The sequence below is a fragment of the Clarias gariepinus genome, chromosome 18 (assembly GCF_024256425.1).
Source record: "Clarias gariepinus isolate MV-2021 ecotype Netherlands chromosome 18, CGAR_prim_01v2, whole genome shotgun sequence".
In the NCBI taxonomy this organism is placed as follows: Eukaryota; Metazoa; Chordata; class Actinopteri; order Siluriformes; family Clariidae; genus Clarias; species Clarias gariepinus.
The window spans coordinates 6,001,391-6,028,214 of NC_071117.1; the positions used below are offsets into that span (position 1 = coordinate 6,001,391).

A 26,824-nucleotide genomic window follows, 5' to 3' on the forward strand; every position below is an offset into this window, starting at 1 on the left:
CAGAACTTGGACTTGGGTTTTTTTACCACCCTTCCTCAGCCACAGATCTTGCTATCATGTTGCATACATCTAACCATTACCTTGTATGCTTCAATCTTCCTATCAAACCTAAAACCAACTGTTAATTTCTCTTTTACCTGCAGAAAATACCACCATATCTCCCCCTCCCTGGTGCTCCCATACCCTATTATCCTTCTCAGATCCAGACTCTTTTACAGTACTTTACCATTAGAGGTGGTCATAGATACTTTTCTTTGCTCTTTTGTATAAATGCTCACGTGATGAGACATGAACCTTGCTACCTTAACAATATCTTCTGTCACTCGAACCACCTACTCCATCCTTTTCCCTCATCTGCTCTCATCCTCCAACCAACTGCCACCTGTTTATTTGCCCAAATCTTTTCCACAATGCTTCAGGATATCTTGTATGACCTTATGCCCTTCGTCACAATGATCACCCTATCTATATCATCAGGTCATATCATCAGGTCATGTTCTTGCTACATTAAAAGGCAGGGGTCACCACATCTTCAAAAAAAACCCTGCCTGGATCTGGCAAACAGCAGTAACAATCCACTTGTACACTTCTTAAGTTCTTGAACTTGCTGTTGACGCATCTCTCTCTGTTAAAATGTCCTAAACTGTGATCTGTCCTCATCCTCATCCGGCACCCCTGATCTGAAACTAGGAATGTTAAATATTAGATCTCTTACATCAAAAGCAGTTATTGTTAATGAAATTATCACTGATCAGGAATTTGATATACTCTGTTTAACTGAAACCTGGATTAAACAGTATGAGTATGTAGCTCTAAATGAAGCTAGTCCTCCTGGATACAGCTACATACACCAGCCTTGGCTAACTGGTAGAGGAGGAGGTGTCACAGTTATTCATAATGATAATCTGACTATCATACAAAAACACAGACACAAATTTAATTCATTTAAAGGTTTCTATAGTAAAATAACAAGTGTAGCTACAAATATGAAGTCAGCTCAGTCGATCCCACTAATTACCATTTACAGACCTCCAGGGCCATACTCTGAATTTCTTCGTGAATTTGCAGATTTCCTCTCAAACCTAGTCGTTTCTGTAAACAAAGCGTTAATTGCTGGAGATTTTAATATTCATTTTAAGAACCCAGAAGACCCTCTGAGTGCAGCATTTATGTCCATACTGGAATCAGTAGGTGTAAATCAGTGTGTAGTAGGACCCACTCATAAAGCAGGTCACACTTTAGATTTAATAATATTATTCGGACTAAGCATAAGAAATTTATTCACAATTTCACTGCCTGAAGTTATACCAGATCACTATCTTGTCTCAATTAAGGTGTGTCATAGTGATAATGTACACACAGCACCGCGCTACCGTATTAAACATACATTCACATCAACTACCACACAGAGCTTTATCAGTAATCTCCCAGAGTTATCAACTTTGATTTGATCACCGTCTGACCCCACAGAACTCGATCAGGCGACTGAATATTTAGAGTCGACATTCCGTTATACCTTAGATAATGTAGCTCCAGTTAAAAGAAAAAATATAAGAGATAAGAAAAAAACAAAACAGACTGCTCGGAAATTAGAACGTAAATGCCGTCAAAATAAATTGTTAGTATTTCAAATAGCATGGAAGAAGAGCATCTTAAACTATAGAAAAGCTCTTAGTGTCAATAGATCAACTAATTTCTCCACTCTTATAGAAAATAACAAAAATAATCCTAGATTTTTATTTAACACCATAGCAAAATTAAATAGAAATAAGACCACTGCAGAAATCCCCACAACAACATTGTGCAATAGTGAGGACTTTTTGAGAAATTTTTAATAATAAAATTGTAAATATCAGGCATAAAATTAAAGCTTTGAAACTGAACAATGTAATTGATAAAAATGTTAAACTAGCCATGGTAGATCGGAACCCAGCATACTTTACTCCCCTTGAAGAGAATGAACTAATTGCAGCTTTTGACACCATTAATCATAGTATTCTTCTTCACAGATTATAAAATGTAGTAGGAATTAAGGGAACTCTCCTGGCTCAGATCCTACTTGACTGATCGTTATCAGTATGTAGACTTAAATGGTGATTATTCTGCATGTTCTCTAGTGGAGTTTGGTGTTCCACAGGGTTCAGTTTTAGGCCCACTGCTTTTTTTCCCTTTACATGCTTCCTCTGGGCAACATAATCCGTAAGCATGGTATTAGTTTTCATTGTTATGCTGACGACACACAGTTATATGTCTCAGCAAAACCAGATGAAAAAAAAAAACAGCTTATTAAAGTTGAGCAATGTGTGCAGGACATAAGAGATTGGATGCTAATTAACCTTCTTCTGTTTAATCCTGATAAGACAGAAGTTCTAGTCACATACCTGTACAGCTAGAAGTAAGATTTTAGATCACATTGTAAATTAAGATGGCCATTGCATCAAGTGCAACATTTTTTCTTACAAAGCCCCAAAGTTATGGAATAGCCTTCCAAATAGTGTTCGAGACTCAGACACAGACTCAGTGTTTAAGTCCAGGCTAAAAAAATATATTTATTTAATCAAGCATTTTTATAAATACAATTGTCTTGGGTAAAGGAGCAGATCTGGGGAACTCATGGACGTAGAGTATTAGGTGAACTAGTATGTTTAGATGCTGTCTTCAGGTTTGTTAATGTTGAGTTGATTGTTTGCTTTACATCTCAGTTCCCCCTCATGTCTGTGTTTCCTTCTGGCTCTCCCTTTTAGTTATGCTGTCATAGTTAGTCCTCCCGGAGTCTCTGCTTGCACTCTACAGTTAATATACTGTACATTCACATTATACATTATGTGACTGCGACCATACCTAACTGTTATCTTTCCTCTTTTGCTCTTCCCTCTCCTGTTCTCTCTCCCCCTCTCTCTCTTCACTCTCTCTTTCCTCTCTTCCCCTCTCCCCCTTACCTCTCTCTGTCAAGCTACACATTCCTGAGCTGCCAGTGATCCAGATTCCCGCTGTCCTCCAGACCTGTCTGACCCATCCTGGTGCCCCGCTTCTGGTTGGAGATCTCGTCACATGTATGCCCTGTGTGTCTCTTTGGAATAAGTCTGGTGTCTGGGGACGGTTTTACTCTACTATGAGGACGGTTCTGGCCTCGACTGGTGTTGACAGCTGTTTCTCTGAGGACTTGACTTGGCTGTAGTTGCTCGATAGTTATGGAATTTCCTACAAGTCTACCTGAGTCTTCAATAACTACCTGGACTCCCTAGTAACATCAATTAACATCAACTGTTATAGCTGAACTGGCTAACACACCTTACACACAGTATGACTGCAGATCAATTCCTGCTTTCTGTTTCACCCAGATGAGGATGGGTTCCCTGTTGAGTCTGGTTCTTCTCAATGTTTCTTCCTATTACCATCTCAGGGAGTTTTTCCTTGCTACCTTCGCCGTCGGCTTGCTCATCAGGGACAATTAGTGACATTCATACACATTCACATTTCATACAAACTTAGTTCTTTTGATTGTGTAAAGCTGCTTTGTGATGATGTAAATCGTTAAAAGCGCTAGACAAATAAAATTGAATTGAATTGAATTTCATAAAAATTTAAATAATTATTTTGTTTGATTGTGTAAAGCTGCTTTGCGACAGTGACAATTGTTAAAAGCGCTATACAAAAAAAAATAATAATCAAACTGAATTGAATCCTCCTTGACCTCTCAGCAGCATTTGAAATTGTAAACCACAAGATTTTCTTGTCTATCCTTGCAAGCTTTGGAATTTGTGGCATGGCAATGGTTTGTCTCCTACCTAGAAGAGCGGTCATATGAGATGATATTGAGGTGTTTTTTTTTTTTTTTTACTTTTCCTACTCAGAGTTGCTTATAGAAGTTTCCTAAGTAATTTTTTGTCTAATGGGAGCTCTGAGAGAATTCTAAGAGGCTTTGTAAGTACGGGCCCTGAGCTCTCGGTGAGGTCAAATCCTTGCACAGCTTTTCCTTGCTTCTTGGGTATTTTGGTTGATCCCCAGCCCCCCAGCCGCCCAAAAATGGTACAATGTTTGAAAGGTACTTTAAATTAGTATTTCAGTGTAAGGATATTTTTAATGATGGAAACTTCCAAGCACATATTTCTGTTTATTTAAATATAAAATGAAACCTCAGTAGATAGTAATAGTACTGCTAATTTCACTTCCTGCCCAGCATCTGACTTTATGGTTTTGTGTTTTGTCTGCAGACAATGTCTGACTGTGTGTTGATTCCAGGTGGCAGAAAGTGGAGAACCTTGCTCGCTATAGAGGAGATATACTGACTCAGTTAATACCAATCCTCTTTTCCAAAAACTTTTTTCTGGACTGTCCAGCATCAAAGCACAAAGAATAACCAAAGCTTGCAGTGACCAGTGAATATCGCTTTAGCTAAATATTTTATTTCCTGTGAGGACATAATACCATTTCATCTCTCACTGGCTTTGAAAATAACCAGCACATTAAGAGCCTAGACAGCAATCTTTGTAACTTTTACCTTTATTTCCTCATGGCTTTCTCTTAACTTATTATTTTTTTTCTGATCCAGTACTTGCTGTTAATTTACAGCCCCAAATGTAGTACTGTTGAATTATTTATAACCCTGACACCCAGAAACTCTTCCCCAAGGAAATGCAGCTGTTGTGGACCATGGCAAAACTGTACTGATGAAACTGGGCAAGATCCTCAAGGAAAAAGGCTCTAGTGAGATGATCAAGCTACTGGGGCTTTAATCCATGCCAACAAGCACAAGGTTGACCTCAACAACTTCAAGGTAACTTAAGAGTGTCAAGTTTACTTGTGTAAATTGACTACTACTGATGCCTCTAATAGAATTTCTCTCTTTCTACAGTATCAGCTGATCACTGAGGTCATCATTAAGCTGTTAGGGGAGAAGGGCTTGTGGGATGCTGCTACCCAGGATGCTTTCAGGAGGGTGATGGGTGCCGTTGCAAATGAGATTGACTGCACCTACAAGGCGAGTGGCTTCGCCGGCTAGATATTTGTTCTCTCAGGTGCACCAGAGTGGCATGTAGTCATCCTTTATTCTGTTGACTCTATACACCTTAGACTTTATTTACAACGTGATGCCACATGCAGGTTTTGTGATGGCACTGCTATTGTGGGATGTATTAGGAATGGATGGAAGAGTGCATACAGAAGTTTGGTTAAGGACTTTCTGGCCTAGTGCAATATAAACCAGGTACAACTGAACATCACTACCAAGGCAGTAATGATTGACTTTCATATGTCCGGGTCTCACCTGTTACCTGTCGCAATTTGAGGGAGTGAAAGGTGTTTTATGTTGAATTCATATGAATTGGCTGCTGAATGACAAATTGGACCGGTCAGTGAATTCTTGTAACAATCAGATTATTTAATAATCCTGTAACACTAAATGGGATCTTTTATCCAAGCTCTGATGTTGTATTAAACTCTTTTAGCAAGGATGATGCAATACCAACAGTTATCAAAAACCCCAATGTGTATTAAGTGAACAAACTAATAAACAGGTGCACCAAAAAAAGAGTAATATTTACAAAATATACACAAATAAATAGGTGTGGGTGGATGTTTTGAATGTCCAAAGGCTGGGTGATTGTAAATGAGTGTTTGTGTGTGTCAGGAGAAATCGGCCCTCACCAGTAGCAGTGAAACAGTCTGAGAGAACAATGACCATGCCGGGCAGTTAAAACCATACTGGGCACTATTTACAAAGCACAGTAGCTTTTTATTAATAATCCGCTTTCATAAGCCTATAAAATAACCGTTTATGCTGCACGCTACATACTGCTACATTATAGACACCCACTTACTGCACATACAGTTTTTTTTTTTTTTTTTAAACAGAAGAGCATGCACTCAGAGGAAGGGTTCTGTCATAAAGCTGATCACCTGAAAAAATCAGGAAATCCAGAGCCAGACAGCTTTTCAACACCTCTCTACAGGGGAATGGGAATGTGGACTGGAAAATCTAGACTTAAATGTGCAATATAAATCACAGTGCTACACACATAGCATTTGCATTTGTTAGCTTCATGTTCTGCTCACTACTTTCAGGATTACATGTTATGCAATTTCGTGAAGACTCAGTCAGACGCAATGATGTCACCTTGTCAAAAATACAATTGCATATCAAAGTTGCACTGCATTTTACTTTAATTAATTAGTATAATTAATTTATTATTATTTATTTTTTTTAACTGTTCATAATTACTTGTTTCCCATATGCAGTTTTATGTATCTTTTTCTTTTTGGTCCATAGCACTGCACAAATAATTTTTGTTAAACTCTCACAATGCGCAGTGTCTATTGATTAAATGTAAGATATGCACTGTGCAACAACATCTACAAATAGGTAACAAAATAATAAAAATGTAGGGCACAAAAGAAAAAGGAAACTGTTGGAGAGATAGAAAATCCTGAGGTGGGATGGGAATTAAATGGGGCGGGGTTAACAGATGAGTTGTTCTGGATATGTTGATATATTTGATTGACATTTTTAGGGACAAATGTTTGTAGGGCCAAAAGTATAAAAGGCCAAAATTAGGGCGACAGAGGCACTGCAGGTCGAGACTGAAGAACATTTTCTTATCTTAGCTGATTGCTACAATCTCCTGGTAAGTGTGTGAGGTTATGGTTTAGGTGGGTGGGGGTTCTTTTTTTTATGGTACTGTGATCAGTTTTGTTAAACAAGTCACAAAAATGTGAAGGCTGTAAGACTATTTGCAACTTTAAATTTCACTTTAATTTATTTAAAGCAATCAAAAAAATGTTCAACATTCTAAGATGATAATGGCTTGTGTGGGTTGCACAGGAGTGTATAATCAAGTTTTTCTAACTTGGATTTTTCTCCCCTGGTGAGGTAGGTGAGTTTTTTTTATTTATTTATTTATATTAATTTATTTTTTAAGCAGTTGGTTCTGTAGTTTATCATTGTCCTGAAGTGTTGATTTTGCAGTATGATGAAAGTAGGTCTAAGGCAATTAGTTTTTCTCAGGTGATTTTAATCAAGAGTAGTTTCAGTCTTTTTTTTTTTTTTTTTTTTTTCTCAGAAAGCAGAGGAAGATCTTTCAAACTGTGAGCCCTCCACTGTTGTCTTACTCCTAAACACGGGTGGTAGGTTGATTCTGGAGCTGCTAGTCTGCTGCAGATTTTCTCAGCCAACAGTGTTTGACTGGTTCTTCTAGTTTATGTCCTAGTAAACCAGTGTAAGGATCTATTTTAAACCGCTTATGTAAGTCAGAGTGTCTGGCAAATGTGAAAGGTGCAGGGAGACCCTGGGTTCCAAGTGATGAATGCTTTTAAAATAAATTGTACATTTATTTTAATTATTGAATACAAGATAACGGAGTAGTTGGTATGGGTACTTGTTTAATTTCCTGACCTTTGGTATCTGGCCAAATGCTATGCTTTGTCTGCAGACAATGTCTGACTGTGAGTTGATTCTGGCCAGCTGGGGAAAAGTGGAAAGCAACCTTGCTGCCTATGGAGGAGAAGTTCTCACCCGGTTAGTACCAATCCACATTTTCTAAACTTTTCTAGCAGGTCAATCTTCTTCTTCTTTGTCTTTCGGCTGTTCCCTTTCAGGGGTCGCCACAGCGAATCATCTGCCTCCATCTAACCCTATCCTCTGCATCCTCTTCTCTTACACCAACTAACTTCATGTCCTCTCTCACTGCATCCATAAATCTCCTCTTTGGTCTTCCTCTAGACCTCCTGCCTGGCAGTTCCAACCTCAGCATCCTTCTACCAATATATTCACAATTTCTCTTCTGAACATGTCCAAACCACCTCAATCTGGCCTCTCTGACTTTATCTCCAAAACATCTAACATGGGTTGTCCCTCTGATAAACTCATTCTTGATCCTATCCATCCTTGTCACTCCCAAGGAGAACCTCAACATCTTCAGCTCTGCTTCCTCCAACTCTGCCTCCTGTCTATTCTTCAGTGCCACTGTCTCTAAGCCGTAGAGCATTGCTGGTTTCACTACTGTCCTGTACACCTTTCCTTTCATTCTCGCTGGTACTCTTTTATCGCACAACACACCTGACACTTTTCTCCACCCATTCCAACCTGCCTGTTCACCTCCTTTGAACACTCTCCGTTGCTCTGGACCGTTGACCCTAAGTACTTAAAATCCTGCACCTTCTTTACCTCTGCTCCCTGTAGCCTTACTGATCCTCCTGGATCCCTCTCATTTACACACATGTATTCTGGCTTGCTGCGGCTAGCCTTCATTCCTCTGCTTTCCAGAGCATACCTCCACCTCTCCAAATTTTCCTCCACCTGTTCCCTGCTCTCGCTACAGAGCACAATGTCATCTGCAAACATCATAGTCCATGGGGACTCCTGTCTTACCTCATCTGTCATCCTGTCCATCACCAGAGCAAACAAAAAGGGGCTTAGAGCCGATCCTTGATGCAGACCCACCTCCACTTTGAACTCTTCTGTCACACCTACAGCACATCTTACCACTGTCCTACAGCTCTCATACATGTCCTGCACTACTCTAACATACTTCACTGCCACTCCAGACCTTCTCATACAATACCACAGCTCCTCTCTTGGCACCCTGTCATATGCTTTCTCTAAATCTAAAAAGACACAATGCAACTCCGTTACCTTCTCTGTACTTATCCGCCAGCATCCTCAAAGCAAATACTGCATCTGATGTACTCTTTCTAGGCATAAAACCATATTGCTGCTCACAAATGCTCACCTCTGCCCTTAACCTAGCTTTCACTACTCTTTCCCACAGCTTTATTGTCTGGCTAATTAGCTTTTTACCTCTAATTGCCACAGCTTTGCACATCTCCCTTGTTCTTAAAAATTGGCACCAATACACTTCTCCTCCATTCCTCTGGAATCCTCTCACTCTCCAAGATCTTTTAAACAAACTTGTCAGAAACTCTACTGCCACCTCTCTAGCAGGTCAATCATCATGGTTAAAAATTATGATGATTTACAGTTTGTGATGGCTATTGACAAACCATTCAGATTGCTGTAATCTGAGGCAGGATAGCCATACTTTATCAATCAGTAATGAAGTGTTTTAGGTCCTGTGCAGTAGTTCTGCAAACTGCTGGGTTTTCATTTGCTCTAATTTATGTATTTGAGAAAAAGGTTGAGGGCATGGAGAATTATTTATTTTTTTTTTTCCCTTTTTGTCTTGACAGGAACCAGCACTTTGAGAGAGAGCCTAGATTGCCATCTAAATGGCTTGTACCTTTTTGTTTCCTTGTGGTTTTTAACCAGTGCCTGGTTAAAGGTTAAGCCAAATAATAAGGTGATCAGCATCTGACACATGGCTGTTCATACCTTTTTTTTCTACTTATCATTTTGATTTTATTTATTGTGCAAGGTTTAGTTTTCATAGTGCATGTCCCTTGTTGAGTGAGCTTTTCTTTTTTTTTTTTTTTTTTTTTTAAGTGAGGGTTTTGAACGTTTGGGTGTCCATTTGTCCTAATGAATATTATAAGGGGATGGGTGAGGGCATTCTCAATAGTATTTATTTCTTCCTCTTACCTCATTGGTCTTGAAAGGAACCAACAGAGAGCCTAGACTGCCATATGATGGTGCTTTCCTTATGGTTCTCAAGCCATGTTGATCTAGTACTTTTTGTTAATTTATAGCCCAAACTTTAATACTGTCAATAATTCATATGCACACATTCTGGATAGTCTGTTTACAGAGCACCCTGACACCCAGAAACTCTTCCCCAAGTTTGTGGGGATCCCATCTGGTGAACTGGCTGGAAATGCAGGTGTTGCAGACCATGGCAAAACTGTTCTGACAAAACTGGGTGAGATCCTCAAGGCAAAAGGCTCTAGTGATGTCATCAAGCCACTGGCTACAACCCATGCCAACAAACACAAGATTGCCCTCAACAACTTCAAGGTAACAAAAAAAAAAAATATATATATATATATATATATATATATATATATATATATATATATATATATATATATATATATATATATATATATATATATATATATATATATATATATATATATATATATATAATGTATATATATGTATATATATATATAAGTTTACTTGCTACTGATGACACGCCTCTAATGTCAATTGCTTTTTCTGTCAGCTGATTACTGAGGTCATCATTAAGGTGTTCGGGGAGAAGGGCGTGTGGGACACTGCTACCCAGGAAGCTTTCAGAAAGGTGATGGATGTTGTCGTCAGTGAGATCGACTGCGTCTACAAGGAGCTTGGCTTTACTGGCTAGATGACCTTTATCCCATCCTGTCCCTGACATCGAGGCCATGGAAATGCATGCACTCTATTCCCACTGGCTTAATAAACAAACAAGAAACTTGTATGATATTTCTGCAAGTAATGTAGAAATGTAAGCACTTGTAAATGTTAACATGTGATCTTCATTAAAGCAGTGCTTCATTGACTTGTACTTTTGGACTGAATGCATTTCACAGACTGAATATAAAGGAAAGAAACATTCCTGGGACTATATTTGTGTCTCCATACAGAAATAAGTTCCTTAGTGGTCAAAATTGTTAGTGATTGAATCCCAATGTTATTATAGTAAGAGCAATTAATGAACATCTCTAAAGATAGAAAGTCACTACCAAAATGTAGGAGAGCTCTGGACTAGTGTTTACTAAGCATCTTAGAATCACTTGTTGGAATTGTGCTCAAAGTAAATTTAGGATAAAAATATTCCTAGCTCAGACTAGGTCATAAGTTATAAAGTTTCCTTTTTTTTTTTTTTTTCAGTCAGGAGTAGGACTGCACCAAGAAAAGCATGTGACATCCCTTTTTTTTTTTTTTCATGACAAAGTGAAAAGCCTCACTATGGGAGGTAGTACTTTAATTGAATTAAAATGCAAGCAGTTACAAGTTAAGCAAAATAAAGCAATGTAAGATGGATAAGCTGAGGTGGGTAGAGTAGCCAAAAATTGTACATGGGTAAGAATACTTTTACTTCAAAATATTACTCAAGTAGAAGTAAAAAATGGTCATCCAGAATATTACTCAAGAGTAAAAAGTATTCGGTGAAAAGACTTCTCAAGTACTGAGCAATTGTTTTATTCATGTCATTTTGAAAATAATTATGTAAGCAGCCACACAATGATTTAATAATGTACAAATTCTAACATTTACAAATAAAAAAAACCCATATCTTTACAAAATAGCAAATTAAGGCACAAGAAACACATTTCCTAACCTTACTTTATTCACAACATAATGCTAAACTAACTACGATATGTTTCCCTTGCTGTCTACCATGGCTAAATTTTTCCCCCCTCTATATGCAGCGTTTCTGTTTGGTCATTTGACCACTTGTGATTATTGTTATTGTGGCTGATTGGTAGAACAGAGTCATGTGGTGAATTCACCAGCTGCATTTCTCTGGCAAAAACAAAGAATATCTAATGTGTAGAATAAAAGTTTCGAAAAGTAACGAGTTGATTGTAGCCGAATGTAGCGAAGTAAGAGTAGCGTTTTTTTGCCACAAATCTACTCAAGTAAAAGTATGGTGCAGTAAACCTACTCACAAATGTATTTTTAAATTACTTAAGTAAATGTAACTCGTTACTACCCATCTCTGTGAATGAGAATAACTAAGCAAGAGGTTCAAAGAAAAACAAGAGTACAAGAATCTTGTACCCAAATGAAGATAAATTTTTAACATTTACATGCATCAAAACTCTTGATATCCCGTTTCTGTAACTGTTATGTTCTGACAGTATGTCTTTATCAGCCCAAGGTCAGCTTTTTACCTTTTAAGGTCATAAATGATGAGTAGAGATGAAATGCATTCTACTACAGCTAAGAAATAATTATAACACAATCATTGTAGCCTGTATATCAATAATCAAATATAAATAAACAAATAAGCAAACAAAATTAAAACTAAACTTTTAATTAATTGCCTGTTTCATAGTCCGATCGCCATGCAAAGGGGTATTTTTTTTTTTTTTCTCATATTTAGCTGGCTTCCACATCAATCACTATTTAATACATTAACTAACAATCTGCTGACTGTTAATAAGACTCGTTGAGAATGGTCCAATCACCTGAGCCCACATATTTAAAAACAGTATTGATTCTCTAAGATCAAAAGTGGGAGGGTTCAGGATGATTTGAAAATTTTAATTAGAGCTCAGCCTTAAATCACATGCTTTTCAGAAATTTATGTGCCTACATAGCCACTCGTTTGTCCGGCAAAAATGAACGTAATACCGTTTAAATTTTTTTTTTTTATTTATTATAAATAAATTATAAAAAAAAATACAGTGTAATTATGTAACTAAATTACTTTATTTCATTATTCAATTCAATTCAATTTTATTTGTATAGCGCTTTTAACGATTTACATCATCACAAAGCAGCTTTACACAATCAAAAGAATTAAGTTTGTATGAAATGTGAATTTGTATGAATCAAAATTATATGATTGTCCCTGATGAGCAAGCCTAGGACGACGGCGACAGTAGCAAGGAAAAACTTCCTGAGATGGTAATAGGAAGAAACCTTGAGAGGAACCAGACTCAACAGGGAACCCATCCTCATCTGGGTGAAAACAGATAGCAGGGTTTGATGTGCATAATAATATGCGAGACTGGAAGTTCAGTATAAGAGGAGATGTGTAAGATTAAAGTCCAGTTTGTTCCTGGAGGCTCAGGTAGACTGAAGCGACTGAAGTCACAGGTCCTCAGAGAACAGCTGTCTGCATCAGTCGTGGACAGGACCACCTTCATGGAAAAGTGGAACCAACCCCAGTCACCACATGCATTCCAGGCAGACCACACGGGGGCTCCCATGTGATGAGATCTCCAACCAGAAGCAGGACTCCAGGATGAGTTAGAGAGGTCCAGCGGGCAGAGGGGGTCTGGATCACTGGCAGCTCAGGAGCGACATGTATAGCTCGACAGAGAGATAGGTAGAGGAAAAAGGAGAGAGGGAGAGAGAGAGAGAGGAGAGAGCAGAAAAGGAGAGAGCAAAGAGATGGGGAAATAACAGTTAGGTATGGTCACAGTCGAACAATGTAAAAAGTGAATGCATATTTAGTGCAGAGTGCAAGCAGAGACTCCGGCAGGACTAACTATGACAGCATAACTAAAAAGAGAGACCCAGAAGGAACACAAACATGAGGGCTTCCAGAGATGTAAGGCAACCAATCACCAAAGCTCTGCCCCTTGCTGTAGTTTTAATAATACGCGTGGGGTGATGTGCTCATATCTTCTGGTTGGAGTGAGGACTCTCGCTGCTGCATTCTGGACTAATTGAAGCTTCTTTGAGCACCTAGTTGAACAACCAGACAGTAAGGCGTTACAATAATCCAACCTAGACGTGATAAAAGCATGAACTAGTTTTTCTGCATCGTTTAGTGACAATATATTTCTTATCTTGGCAATATTTTTGAGGTGAAAGAATGCTATCCTGGTAATATTATCTACATGTGCTTCAAATGAAAGGCTGGAATCTATAATCACACCGAGGTCTTTTACTGTTGCACTTGATGGAACAGAAAGGCCATTTAAAATCACAGTGTGATCAGAAAGCTTACTTCTAGCTGCTTGTGGTCCTATGACTAGAACTTCTGTCTTATCAGGATTAAGCAGAAGGAAATTAATTAACATCCAATCTTTTATGTCCTGCACACATTGCTCAACTTTAGTAAGCTGGATTTTCTCATCTGGTTTTGCTGAAACGTATACTTGTGTGTCATCAGGATAACAATGAAAACTAATACCATGTTTACGAATTATGTTGCCTAGAGGAAGCATGTAAAGGGAAAAAAGCAGTGGGCCTAAAACAGAACCCTGTGGAACACCAAACTCAACTTGAGAACATGAGGAATGGTCACCATCTAAATCTACAAACTGATAATGATCAGTCAAATAGGATCTGAGCCATAAGAGGGCCATTCCCTTAATTACTACTACATTTTCTAATCTGTGAAGGAGAATACCATGATCAATAGTGTCAAAAGCTGCACTGAGGTCGAGTAACACAAGTATAGTGACACAACCCTGATCAGAGGCCACTAGGAGGTCATTTACTACTTTAACGAGTGCTGTCTTTGTGCTGTGATGAGGCCTAAATCCTGACTGATACAGTTGATGTATGCTATTCCTATGTAGATATGAACATAGCTGTTGTGATACTACCTTTTTCAGAATTTTAGAGATAAACGGGAGGTTTGATATCGGCCTGTAATTGGAAAGCTGACAGGGGTTAAGGTCAGGTTTTTTGATTAGTGGTTTAATAACTGCTAATTCAAACGATTTAGGAACATACCCACTGCTGAGTGAACAGTTAATTACTTTTAACAGGGGTTCTGTTATTGCTGGAACTGTCTGCTTGAGAAAATGTGTCGGTATAGGATCTAATTCACAGTTTGACGATTTTGAAGAGAAGATGAGTGAAATTAGTTCACTCGCTTCAACGGGAGTAAAGTATTCTAGGTTCTGATGTGATATGATTAATTTATCATCTGTATCACTTAAATTGTCTGGTTTTAAAGCCTGAATTTTTTGCCTAATATTTTTGTTATTGAAAAAGTTCATGAAGTCCTCACTACTGTACGTTGTTGTTGTGGAGATTTCTGCAGTGGTCTTGTTTTTAGTTAATTTAGCTATGGTATCAAATAAAAATCTAGGATTATTTTTGTTATTTTCTATAAGAGTGGAGAGATACATTGACCTAGCAGCACTGAGAGCTCTTCTATAGTTCAGGATGCTCTCTTTCCATGCTATTTGGAAAACTAACAATTTAGTTTGACGCCATTTGCGTTCTAATTTCCGAGCGGTTTGTTTTAGAGTGCGTGTGTGATCGTTATACCAAGGAGCGAGTTTCTTATCTCTAATCATTTTTCTTTTACCTGGAGCTACATTATCTAAGCTATGACGAAGTGTTGACTCTAGATATTTAGTCGCTTGATCGAGTTCTGTGGAATCAAATGGCAATCCAATCAAAGTTGATAACTCTGGAAGATTATCAATAAAGCTCTGTGTGGTATTTGATGTGAATGTACGTTTAAGGCGGTAGCGCGGTGCTGTGCGTACATTATTACTATGAGACACTTTAATCGAGACAAGACAGTGATCTGATATAACTTCAGACTGTGGAATTGTAATTATGTTTCTTATACTTAATCCAAAATTATTAAAATAAATAATTATTATGTTAAATAATTACACGTTAAAGTAGCATTCTTCTCTGCCTAACTTTAAGCGGGTGGTGCCCCAGCGCCCCTTATTGACTGGCCGCTATTGATCTCTGGTCTGAGTGGCCCAGTGGAGGGTTCATGCCCAAAACTGTACAATTCCAACGATGAGGAATTAACACTGGATCAACTAAAACAAGAGAGGTAAAAATGCAGATTAAAATGTTAAAATTTCAAGAGGAATATTGCACACTGAAAATAAAACAACTTAACAACAAAACTATCTTAAATTTAGGTATCTGACAGTGTGTGTATGTGTATGTACATAATAATGCAAAAAATGTATACACACTTTAATAGTTAGCTATGCATAGATATTATAGATTTATAATGTCAAAGTTTTTAATGTTGAATGATCATTCATATGAACACACTGTAAATAATCCAGAAACTTCCCCAAGTTTGTGGGGATCCCATGTAGTAAACTGGCTGGGAATGCAGATGTCGCAGACCTTCTCTGACTGAACCGGTTTTAATAATTTTTTTTTTTTAAAGGCCACAGATATGGAATGAGATCTATAGATGCTGCTCATTCAACTTCCTAAATGCCAACTACAAGTTAAAAGGACCACAGCCAAAGGAGTGACGAAATTTTTTGTTACTAACTTTTCATTGGAAATTCAATTATGAAAACAAACATATGCAATGCTTCATGAGTTGTGGGTGCGGTTTATACAGGGGTTGGACAATGTAACTAAAACACTGGCCAATTTAGTGTTGGAGGTTTCATGGCTAAATATGGCCAGCATGGTGGCCAATCTTCATTGATTCCACCAGTAAGAGTGGAGTGTGACGGTTTAATTAGCAGAGTAATAGCACAGTTTTGCTTAAAATATTACAATGCACACATTATTATGGGTAACATAGAGTTTTAAAGAGGACAAATTGTTGGTGCGTGTCTCGCTGGCGCATCTGTGACCAAGACAGCAAGTTTTTGTGATGTATGAAGAGCCATGGTATCCAGGGTAATGTCAGCATACCACAAAGGAGGATGAACCACATCAAACAGGAGTTACTGTGAACGCAAGTGGAAGCTGTCGAAAAGGGATGTCCGGGAGCTAACCTAGATTGTATCCAAAAAACATGAAACCACAGCTGCCCAACTCACTGCAGAATTAAATGCGCAACTCAACTCTTCTGTTTCCATGGAAACTGTCAGGGGCTCCACAGGGTCAATGTACATGGCCAGGTTGCTATAGCCAAACCTTTGGTCACTCATGCAAATGCCAAATTTCGGCTTCAATGGTGCCAGCAGCGAAAATCTTGGGCTGTGGAAAATGTGAAACATGTAATGTTCTCTGATAAGTCCACCTTCACTGTCTTTTGGGACACATCCAGGAAAGTTACGGTGTGGAGAAGCCCCAAAGAAGCGTACCACCCAGACATGCCCAGAGTAAACCATGGGGATGGATAAGTAATGGTTTGGGCTGCAATATCATGGCATTCCCTAGGCCCAATACATGTGCTAGATGGGCGCATCACTGCCAAGGACTACCAAACCATTCTGGATGACCATGTGCACCCAATGGTTTAAACATTGTATCCTGAAGGTGGTACCAAGTATCAGGATGATAATGCACCAATACACACAGCAAGACTGGTGACCGAGTGGTCTGATGAACATGAAAAGTAAAGTTGAACATCTCCCATAGCCTGCTGTAAGGTGCGTGTGTGTGTGTGTGTTTCTTGTGTGTGTGTGTTTCTTCCACCCGATTGGGCCCTGTCTGGTAAGTGTATCAAGGTGCAGCGGACACAAGCTAAAACTCTTCTTCTCTTAGCTTAAAACTTAACTTGGACATACTTTTTCATTTAAACCTAACACCTGCACAGTCATCAGATCTAAATACTATTGAGCCACTTTGGCATGTTTTAGCGGAGCGAGTCAGGAAACGTTTTCCTCCCCCAGCATCACGTAGTGACCTGACCACTATTCTGCAAGAAGAATGACTAAAAGTCCCTCTGGCCACTGTGCAGGACTTCTGTGCAGGAATCTCTCATTCCCAAGACAAATTGATGTTGTATTGGCCGCAAAAGGAGGTCCTACTGTGCAGCATACTAATTAATTATTGGCATTTTAGTTTCATTGTCCAACCCCTGTATATATAAAAAGGGTGGTGTGGGCTGACACACAAAATGAATGATAAACGAATCACAGATTACAGAACGTAAACACACGAACAAAAAAAAGTTTACACAAATGGCTTCAATTTACATAGAACTAATCACGTTATCAATTCTTTAACAGTCTAAAGCAGTATAATTTTAATCTATGTAACGTGATGTATCAAGAGCCTATGTCTACGTAATTTAAATCAATAGTTACAAAAATCTGCAGTAAAATGCAATCGACATTAGATTTTAGTAGAAATTAAACCCTATTCATGCCCATAAAAACTTAAACAAAATTGCTGCTTAAACTTAAGATTTTTCTTTCTTGGTAAAGAACTACCAAGGTTCAGTCCTAAAACCAAGATTCCTGTGGGTTCTCCAGTAAACTGCACCAGCCACAAATTTGTGAAATGTGAGTGGGCTCATATTCCAGAATGTTTCTGTATTGAGAAATACCCCAAAGCCAATCCATCCAAAATAATTTTTCATTTAATAGTGGTGTTAAAATAGATGACCTTGACTTAGGTAAATGAATAGATCACTGATTCTCAAAGAAAATCATTTGTATTTATATTTGCCATGTGTTAAAAATCTCTGGACACACAGGTGCAAAAACACTGTGTGGGCAATCTCTCTTGGACATATGAAGGTGCATATAGTATGACTCCAAGTTTTATAAGCCAATACTTGAAACATGTGACTCACCAATATAATTAGATTTAAATAATTTTCTACATCCTGTTTAATTAAATTGTGCTTTTAATTCAACGGTATAAAATGTAGATGGACATTTCAAAAGTCAAAATAAATAGCAATTAATCCATATGGATTGCCAATATTTATTCAATTAAGAGAACTTAAGGGACTCTAATTTTACCACTATTTACTTTAATAAGGGTTATTCATTTCATGTTACAGTAGTCGTACAACAGTGAGTAACAACTCACTTGTATGAAACAACTTGCTTTTAATAGGCAAGAGGCCCATTTTACTGCTCATTTAAATTTAACTGGTTTGACTTATGATGGGCATCTAGTAAAGTACATTACCAGAACCTATAGGTTTAATTTGTATTTAAGCCCCCCCACCACACTTAAAAAAAAAAAAAAAAAGGAAAGGGAGTCACCCAGTGTACTGTAGTGATTATGTAAAGAAATGTGCAACACATTTGATCTGGTATAAGAACTGCTTTACTGAGGCTCATCACATTATTGCTTAAACTTGACAGTAAGATCAACACTATGCAGGAATACAAGCATCTTGTTTACAGTCTACTCCCACTGGTGGAATGAACACCCATTTACTTCGTCCCAGCAATGTCCAGCACTGTAGGGGACAAATATCTAGCCAGTGAATCCAAGCTCCTTGTAGACACAGTCGATCTCGTTGACGACGACACCCATCACACTTCTGAAAGCATCCTGGGTAGCAGTGTCCCACACCCCCTTCTCCCCAAACACCTTAATGATGACGTCAGTGATCAGCTGATGGAAAGGGAGCAATTTGGCATTATTAAAAATGTACCAGGACTTGTGGTAATGCATTTATCGAAGTAAACTTAAGCAAATGTAAATTAAAGTGTTTGTTACCTTGAAGTTGTTAAGGGCAATCTTGTGTTTGTTGGCATGGGTTGTAGCCAGTGGCTTGATGACATCACTAGAGCCTTTTGCCTTGAGGATCTCACCCAGTTTTGTCAGAACAGTTTTGCCATGGTCTGCAACACCTGCATGTCCAGCCAGTTCACCACATGGGATCCCCACAAATTTGGGGAAGAGTTTCTGGGTGTCAGGGTGCTCTGTGAACAGACTGTATGGTTTGATAATTTAGTGCCAAATTTACAAAAGTACAAGATCTGAGAGGAAGGAGGGGCACTTGACCTAAGGTTTAAAAAAAAGCTGGAAGAAAGGTAGCAGTCTAGGCTCTTAAATTTCTGGTTCCCTTGAAAACCAATGAGGGGAAAATGGATGCTATTGTCCATGTCCTCATCCCTCTCCTCAATTATATTAAAGCAAATGGAAACCTGGTTAAAAACAAAGTTACAGCTGATTAAATCACCTCTTCCTCATATTAAAGCAATGAACAGCAGTGATCTCTATTAATAGCTTATAATATAAGCCATTGACATGCTAAAACTTAGTTTTCAGAAGAGAGATTTGGTACTAACCGGGTGAGAACTTCTCCTCCATAGCCAGCAAGGTTGCTTTCCACTTTTCCCCAGCTGGCCAGAATCAACTCACAGTCAGACATTGTCTGCAGACAAAGCAAAACAGCATGTGGTCTAAATGACAAACTAGCAGTACACATACCCCATACTAATTTTTGTATTCAAATAAAGCACATTGATTTCTATACATTGTTGGCAAATTGAGAGTTGAGAATCTTGGGCTACAAGAATTTACAGGCAATGTAGGTTGAAGGTACTGTACATCTATGTACTAGGTCAGGGTCTATACTAGGGCTAAGAAACTGGCATTTCCTTGCTGAAAAAAGGATATGTGCTAGAACTGCTACCCCTGTCCCATCCAGGTTTGTGGCTCTAACTGTTGCAGGATATGCTTAAATGCACTACAGACACACCTTCAACATATACTGAGAGACAAGGCTAAGCCCTGCTCAAAATTCAACCTTAAGGGAGGCTGAAACTACTATTAATTAGCTGAGTGAACTAATTACTTTAGAAAAAAAGGCCTAAAACCTGCCTCAACTGTGGAGAAACATTCAAAATTTAATAACTTAAGCCATGATAAAGGCCAAACCATTATCACACAAAATGCACACAAGTATAAAACACACATTAGAATATTGAAAATTTTACTAATTGCCTCAATAATTAAAGTGAAATTTACATTTACAGAGGTGATTAGAACCTCCACATTTTTATGAGTTATTTTACAAAACTGACCACAGTCTCATCTGACCAAAACACCAGAAAGATCACATGTACACAAACTTACCAGAAGAGTGTCAAGATCAGCTAAGATAAGAAAACTGTTCTCTGGACTTATCCTGCAATGCTGCAGTCTCCTGTCTTTGGCCTTTTATACTTTGGGCCCTACAGCCATTTGTCCCCTCACCTGTCAATCAAACATAAACACTTCTTGTCTAGAAATTAACCCCATCTTTTTCAATACTCATCTGACCTGAGGATTCTGTATCTCTCTGATTAGTTCTCATTGTTTGTTTATTAGTTTTTTTTCCCCTTTTATTACTTTTTTTACCTGATTCTTTTTAATATTTTTCTCAAATTTCTCAAATGTTCCCTCTTTCTCATTCTGTAACACTTTCACCCTTCTCTCCCTTCATGTGCATGCTAATACATACGCACCATGTAGGATAATTTAACAGTGACCCAGCTCAGCCAGTGCATGTCACACAGATTTTTTCATAGTACTGGGACTTATGTATGCTGTGTTGGTCAACTTGACAGATTTACAATACACACAATATTTATTGAAAGACTGTGGATGATCAGTCATGGCTCTGGCTTCAGGAGAGAGCAGTTTAATGATTCTTATTTCCCCCTTACACTACCTCAGAAGGAATTGTACCCATGTCCTGACCAAAACTGAAACAAAAACAAATTTTGATTTAATGTACAAAAGTTTTTTTCCAGATATTTGGCATTTCTTTGCAGTGTTGCCCAACGATTCCAGCGTTTAAGGTTTATTCCCTAGACGTTTGATATCTGTGTGTTCTCCATTAAACTCAGTCATCTTCTAAACCGCTTTATTCGGTATTCAGGGTCGCGGGGTGCCTGGAGCCTATCCCAGGGGGCTTAGGATAGAAGGTGGGATACACCCTGGACAGGGTGCCATTCCTTTGCAGGGCACACACACATACACACTCACACACTCATGCACACACCACACACAATTTGGGAATGCCAATCAGCCTAATCTGCAGATCTTTGGACTGTGGGAGGAAACCGGAGTACCCGGAGGAAACTCACCCAGCACGGGGAGCACATGCAAACTCCATGCACACAGAGACAGGAATCGAGCCTGGACTCTGAAGGTGCAAGGTGACAGTGCTAACCACTAGACCACCGGGCCGCCCTCCATTAAACTCTTGCTGCAAATTTGTTACATCATTTTAACAAGGAAAAGTCAACTAATTTCTTTAAGCATCAATAAAATGGGACAATCCATAGAACACACGTTTTTATTTTATTGTTGTCTAGGATTAGTTAGTTTGGACCCACCTACAGCTGTAGTCAAATGATTTAAAAGTGCCGCACATATTTTTACAAAGTCTACTGCTTCAGTATTTTTAGATATTTTGCCAGATGTTCTATGATATACTGAATAATAACTATAAGCATTTCATAGGTGTGGAAGGCTGTTATTGACAATTACATTAAGTGTATGCAAAGAGTCACATCACTCTTGGTTTACAGCAAAAAAAGGATATTAAAACCCCTAGGAGTCTGAAGGTGTTTTGAGGCCCTGAAGAGGTTCTGACATGTCTTGACATTTAAGTATTTTCAGTTACTTATAAACATATAAATGGCTTAAGTCTAACAAATATGTATCCACACCTCAACATGAAAAAATATACACCTTTCTTCTGTAGGTCACATGACAGCATCAATGATAGTGATAAAACTGACATTTTTACATAAAAGATAATACTACACACTGCTGCCAAAATTCAATTTAAATATTCCAGAAAGCTAAAGACATGTGTAAGAAGCGTTTAAGTGCCAGACAGACTGTGCGAACGGCTTTACACAGTGTCTATCTGTCATTCCATGATTTCCACTTCCTATTTTTAAAGCATTTTTTTTATTAGTATTTGCTTAAAGCACTTTCCAATTTCTGCTGAATCTCGGCGGATGTCCAAATTGCTAAAAGAGCTTTTGTTTCATCTGCGCTCCACATTAACGGACTTTGGGCCTTTTTTTTTTTTAAACGCTCCCTATAATTGCGCCCACAGCTTGTGATGTCACGGATTCAGGGGAGTTGAGGGGCCGGTTCGGTGCTTATTTTAGGGCACCAACACCAATTTTTTTTCACGGGATGCCGGAAGAATGGAAAAGGGGTATGAGTGATGCTGGTGGAGGAAAACGTTTCCTGACTCGCTCCGCTAAAACATCCCAAAGCGGCTCAATAATATTTAGATCTGGTGACTGTGCAGGTGATAGGTTTAAATGAAGAAGAAGTGTGTCCAAACTAAGTTTTAAGCTAAAAGAAAAGTTTTAGCTTGTTGTGTCTGCTGCACCGGTCCAGGCCTGATCGACTGAAAGAAACAAACACACACAGGCATGATGTCTGATGATCTCTGTTTATTTTCAGCAAAGAGAGCACATTTAAACAATGTATACTCATCTGGATACAGTATATACATGGTGGTACCACAGAAGGCATAAGTAGGCACAGTGAGGGGTCTATTCTCAGGGCACAGGAATCTTCTTATTAGATTACAATATCTAACAATATTATAAAACCTTACAGTGCTTTAGTAAATTCTAAACAAAATTTACTACAATTTGTCAATAAAAATGTCAATTTCAATCAGAAATCAAGAGATTTACAAAAAAAAAAAATAGCTCCAGTTGGTTAAAATACTGCCTTGTGTATATTTGAGAAAATATGAGAAAGAGATATTATGAGAAAGAATCAGGTAAAAAAAGAAATAAAAAGGCAATAAACTAATAAACAAACAATGAGAACTAATCAGAGAGATACAGAATCCTCAGGTCAGATGAGTATTGAAAAAGATGGGGTTAACTTCTAGACAAGAAGTGTTTATGTTTGATTGACAGGTGAGGGGACAAATGGCTGTAGGGCCCAAAGTATAAAAGGCCAAAGACAGGAGACTGCAGGATAAGTCCAGAGAATAGTTTTCTTATCTTAGCTGATCTTGACACTCTTCTGGTAAGTTTGTGTACATGTGATCTTTCTGGTGGTTTGGGGTTCTGATCAGATGAGACTGTGGTCAGTTTTGTAAAATGAGTTATGAAAGTGTAGAGGTTGTAATCACCTTTGCAAATGTAATTTTCACTTTAATGACTAAGGTAATATTAACATTTTCAATATTCTGATGTGCATATGTGTGCATTTTATGATTATGGTTTGGTCTTTATCATGGCTTAAGTTTTTCAATGTTGAATGTTTCTCCACAGTTGAGGCAGGTTTTGGGCCTTTTTCTGAAGTAATTAGTTCACTCAGCTAATTAAGAGTAGTTTCAGCCTCCCTTAAGGTTGAATTTTGAGCAGGGCTTAGCAAAATGTCTCTCAATATATGTTGCCAACACTGTATAAAAATCAATGTGCTTTCTTTGAACACAAAATGAGTATGAGGTATGTGTACGGCTAGTTTGTCATTCAGACCACATGCTGTTATGCTTTGTCTGTAGACAATGTCTGACTGTGAGTTGATTCTGGCCAGCTGGGGAAAAGTGGAGAGCAACCTTGCTGGCTTTGGAGGAGAAGTTCTCACCCGGTTAGTACCAAATCTTTTCCAAAAACTAAATTCTAGCATGTCAATGTTTAACAGTAGAAGCTATTAATGATCATTTGTTACCTTAGTTCAAGTGCCTCTCTCTTGGATGTACTTTTGTAAATTTGGCACTAAATTATCAAACCATATAGTCTGTTCACAGAGCACCCTGACACCCAGAAACTCTTCCCCAAGTTTGTGGGGATCCCATGTGGTGAACTGGCTGGAAATGCAGGTGTTGCAGACCATGGCAAAACTGTTCTGACAAAACTGGGTGAGATCCTCAGGGCAAAAGGCTCTGGTGATGTCATCAAGCCACTGGCTACGACCCATGCCAACAAACACAAGATTGCCCTTAACAACTTCAAGGTAACAAACACTTCAATTGACATTTGCTTAAGTTTACTTTGGTAAATGCGTTACTACAAGTTCTGGTACATTTTTAATAATGCCAATTGCTCCCTTTCCATCAGCTGATCACTGAGGTCATCATTAAGGTGTTTGGGGAGAAGGGGGTGTGGGACACTGCTACCCAGGATGCTTTCAGAAGTGTGATGGGTGTCGTTATCCATGAGATCGACTGCGTCTACAAGGAGCTTGGATTCACTGGCTAGATATTTGTCCCCTACAGTGCCGGACATTGCTGGGACAAAGTAAATGGATGTTTATTCCACCAGTGGGAGTAGACTATAAACAAGACACTTGTATTCCTGCAAGTAATGGTTTAACTGCATAGTGTTAAATTTTTTTTTTTTAAAGATTAACATCTGGTGAACCTCAGTAAAGCAGTTATACCATATCAGATGAATGTGTTTCACATTTCTTTATGTAATCTCTACAGTACACTAAACAAGAGGAAAAAAACATTTTTCCCCTATTTTCTTTTTTTAAAGGCTTAAATACAAATTAAACCTACAGTATAGGTGCATCTAATGTAACTTACTAGATCCCCACCATCATAAAACTAGAAGCCAGTTAAATTTAATTGACCATTAAAGTAGGCCTATACATATTAAAAGCAAGTTGTTCGATACAAGTGAGTTGCCACTCACTGTTGTACCACTACTGCAGCATAAAAAAAAAAACTATTAAGAGAAATGGTATTAAAATAAAAATTCCGTTAGTTCTGTCTTTTAATTGAATAAATATTGGCAATCCATGTGGGTTAAGCAATATTTAATTTATAATGCAACATTTGCAATGTATCTACATTTTGAATTTGAAAAAGCAAGTGACCATTCAGACCAAATTCCACCATGCTCCCAAAACAGCAGTAGTACATTACACAGGGTGCAGAAAATTTACTAAATCTAATTATATTGGTATTGACTTAAAACTTGGAGTCATGATATGTGCACCTTCATGTCCAAGAGAGATTGCCAATACAGCATTTCTGCACGTGTCAGAGGTTTTTAACATATAGTAAATATAAATCTCTCTACAAATTACTTATTTATCTTTGAGAGCCAGTGATTCATTTACCTAACTCAAGTTCATCCATTTTAACAAACATTAACAAATATTATCTTTGAGAGAATGGGTTTGGGGTATTTTTCACTAGTTCATACAGGAATGTTCTGGGGTAGAAGCCCACTCACTTTTCAGAAATTTGTGGCTGGTGCAGTTTACTGGAGAACTCACAGGTATCTTGGTTTTAGGACTGAACCTTGGTAGTTCTTTACCAAGAAAGAATCTTAAATTTAAGCAGCCATTTTTTTAATTTTTATGGGCACGAATAGGGTAGAATTCATCCTTAAAATCTAATGTCAATGATTGTTTTACTGTACATTTTCACAACTATACTAGATCACAAGATAAATTAGTATTATGACTATACTACTTGATCTTGATGAAAAAAAACTCATTCCTAGTGTTCAAGTTGCCTACTGTTAGGTTGCAGTAATGGGGTTTAGGGAATGCCTAGGGTTAGTGTTTGTACACGGTAAGGGTTAACTGGCCCAAGGTTAAGACTGTATCAAGTTACATTTAAGGTAGTTTAAGGGGGAAATAATCATTTAACTCCTCTGTCCTGAAGCCAAAGCCATGACTCAACTTTCTGTGCTAATGGAGCTCATACTTTATCTCTCTCTCTTCTTAAACTGCTCTTCTATTTTTGGTTCATGAATGATTAAAATCATGCATAAAGCTGCACTAAGTAATTGGTGTATTATAAATATTTTGAGTTCAACACAACATACATACAACCAATGACTAGTAGTAAAGTGTGTGTCACATGCACTGGCTTATCTGGGTCACTGTTACATTCTGCTACATGGTGCCCATTCATTAGTATGCATGTGAGGGGGAAAAGAGTGAAAGAGAGAAAAAAAATGAGAGAAATTTGAGAACAAGTTGGATACCAAATTATTAAATCAAATCACTTTTATTGTCACATCACGTTTCTGGTACACTGGTACAGTACATGTGAGTGAAATTCTTGTGTGCAAGCTACACAAGCAATAGTGGAATACAATTATAGGAATAGATATGCATAAAAATAAATATGCATATGAGTAAGTACAGTAATAGTGTGCAAGTGTATAGTAAAAAAATAATTTGTATTATAATATTACATGTATGCATATGTGTTGATATATATATATATATATATATATATATATCCACACATATCTCCACACATATGCATACATGTAATATACACATACACACACGTTTGTAAGAGTGTGTCTACTATATATGAATGTATAAACAATGTCCGCAATAAATGTTGTGCAAATGGCAATTATGTGCACTATGGAGTGCATTAAGTGTCTTAGTGATTATAAAGTGACAGTGTGAAATTGACAGTGTAGTGTCTGTGAAGACTTATTGGTCACTGTTCAGCAGTCTAAAGGTGTCCCTTAGCCTGCTGGTTCAGGATCGGGTACTGCCGTACCTTCTGCCTGAGGGGAGTAGTTTGACAAGGTTGTGACTGGTGTGACTAGAGTCTTTGATAATCCTCCTCGCTTTCCTCAGGCACAGCTTCCAGTAGATGTCCTGGAGGGAGGGAAGCAGACCTCCAATTATCCTCTCGGCACACCGCACCACTCTCTG

At 38.1% G+C, this 26,824-nt stretch overlaps 3 protein-coding genes across 12 annotated transcripts; 2 read left to right on the plus strand and 1 right to left on the minus strand.

The window, feature by feature from the left end:
• Positions 1-6,543: 6,543 nt before the first annotated feature.
• On the plus strand, positions 6,544-10,436 carry LOC128506516 (myoglobin-like). 10 transcript variants are annotated; one of them, XM_053477021.1, is made up of 6 exons: positions 6,575-6,623; positions 6,821-6,868; positions 7,059-7,214; positions 7,428-7,513; positions 9,688-9,904; positions 10,116-10,436. In XM_053477021.1, exons 4-6 carry the CDS (start codon positions 7,431-7,433, stop codon positions 10,254-10,256), a joined length of 441 nt encoding a protein of 146 aa, XP_053332996.1. In that variant the 5' UTR covers positions 6,575-6,623; positions 6,821-6,868; positions 7,059-7,214; positions 7,428-7,430; the 3' UTR covers positions 10,257-10,436. The 10 variants fall into 10 exon arrangements, with proteins under 10 accessions (XP_053332997.1, XP_053332995.1, XP_053332993.1 ...); XM_053477017.1 differs by having other exon boundaries at positions 7,059-7,122; XM_053477024.1 differs by having other exon boundaries at positions 7,059-7,083.
• Positions 10,437-18,497: 8,061 nt separating this feature from the next.
• On the minus strand, positions 18,498-20,336 carry LOC128506518 (myoglobin-like). Its single transcript, XM_053477027.1, has 4 exons — positions 20,285-20,336; positions 19,495-19,580; positions 18,920-19,136; positions 18,498-18,814 (listed from the first exon to the last, which is right to left on the minus strand). Exons 2-4 carry the CDS (start codon positions 19,575-19,577, stop codon positions 18,674-18,676), a joined length of 441 nt encoding a protein of 146 aa, XP_053333002.1. The 5' UTR covers positions 19,578-19,580; positions 20,285-20,336; the 3' UTR covers positions 18,498-18,673.
• A 2,791-nt stretch (positions 20,337-23,127) lies between these two features.
• On the plus strand, positions 23,128-24,528 carry LOC128506512 (myoglobin-like). Its single transcript, XM_053477013.1, has 4 exons — positions 23,128-23,206; positions 23,688-23,773; positions 23,923-24,139; positions 24,244-24,528. Exons 2-4 carry the CDS (start codon positions 23,691-23,693, stop codon positions 24,382-24,384), a joined length of 441 nt encoding a protein of 146 aa, XP_053332988.1. The 5' UTR covers positions 23,128-23,206; positions 23,688-23,690; the 3' UTR covers positions 24,385-24,528.
• Positions 24,529-26,824: the final 2,296 nt, after the last annotated feature.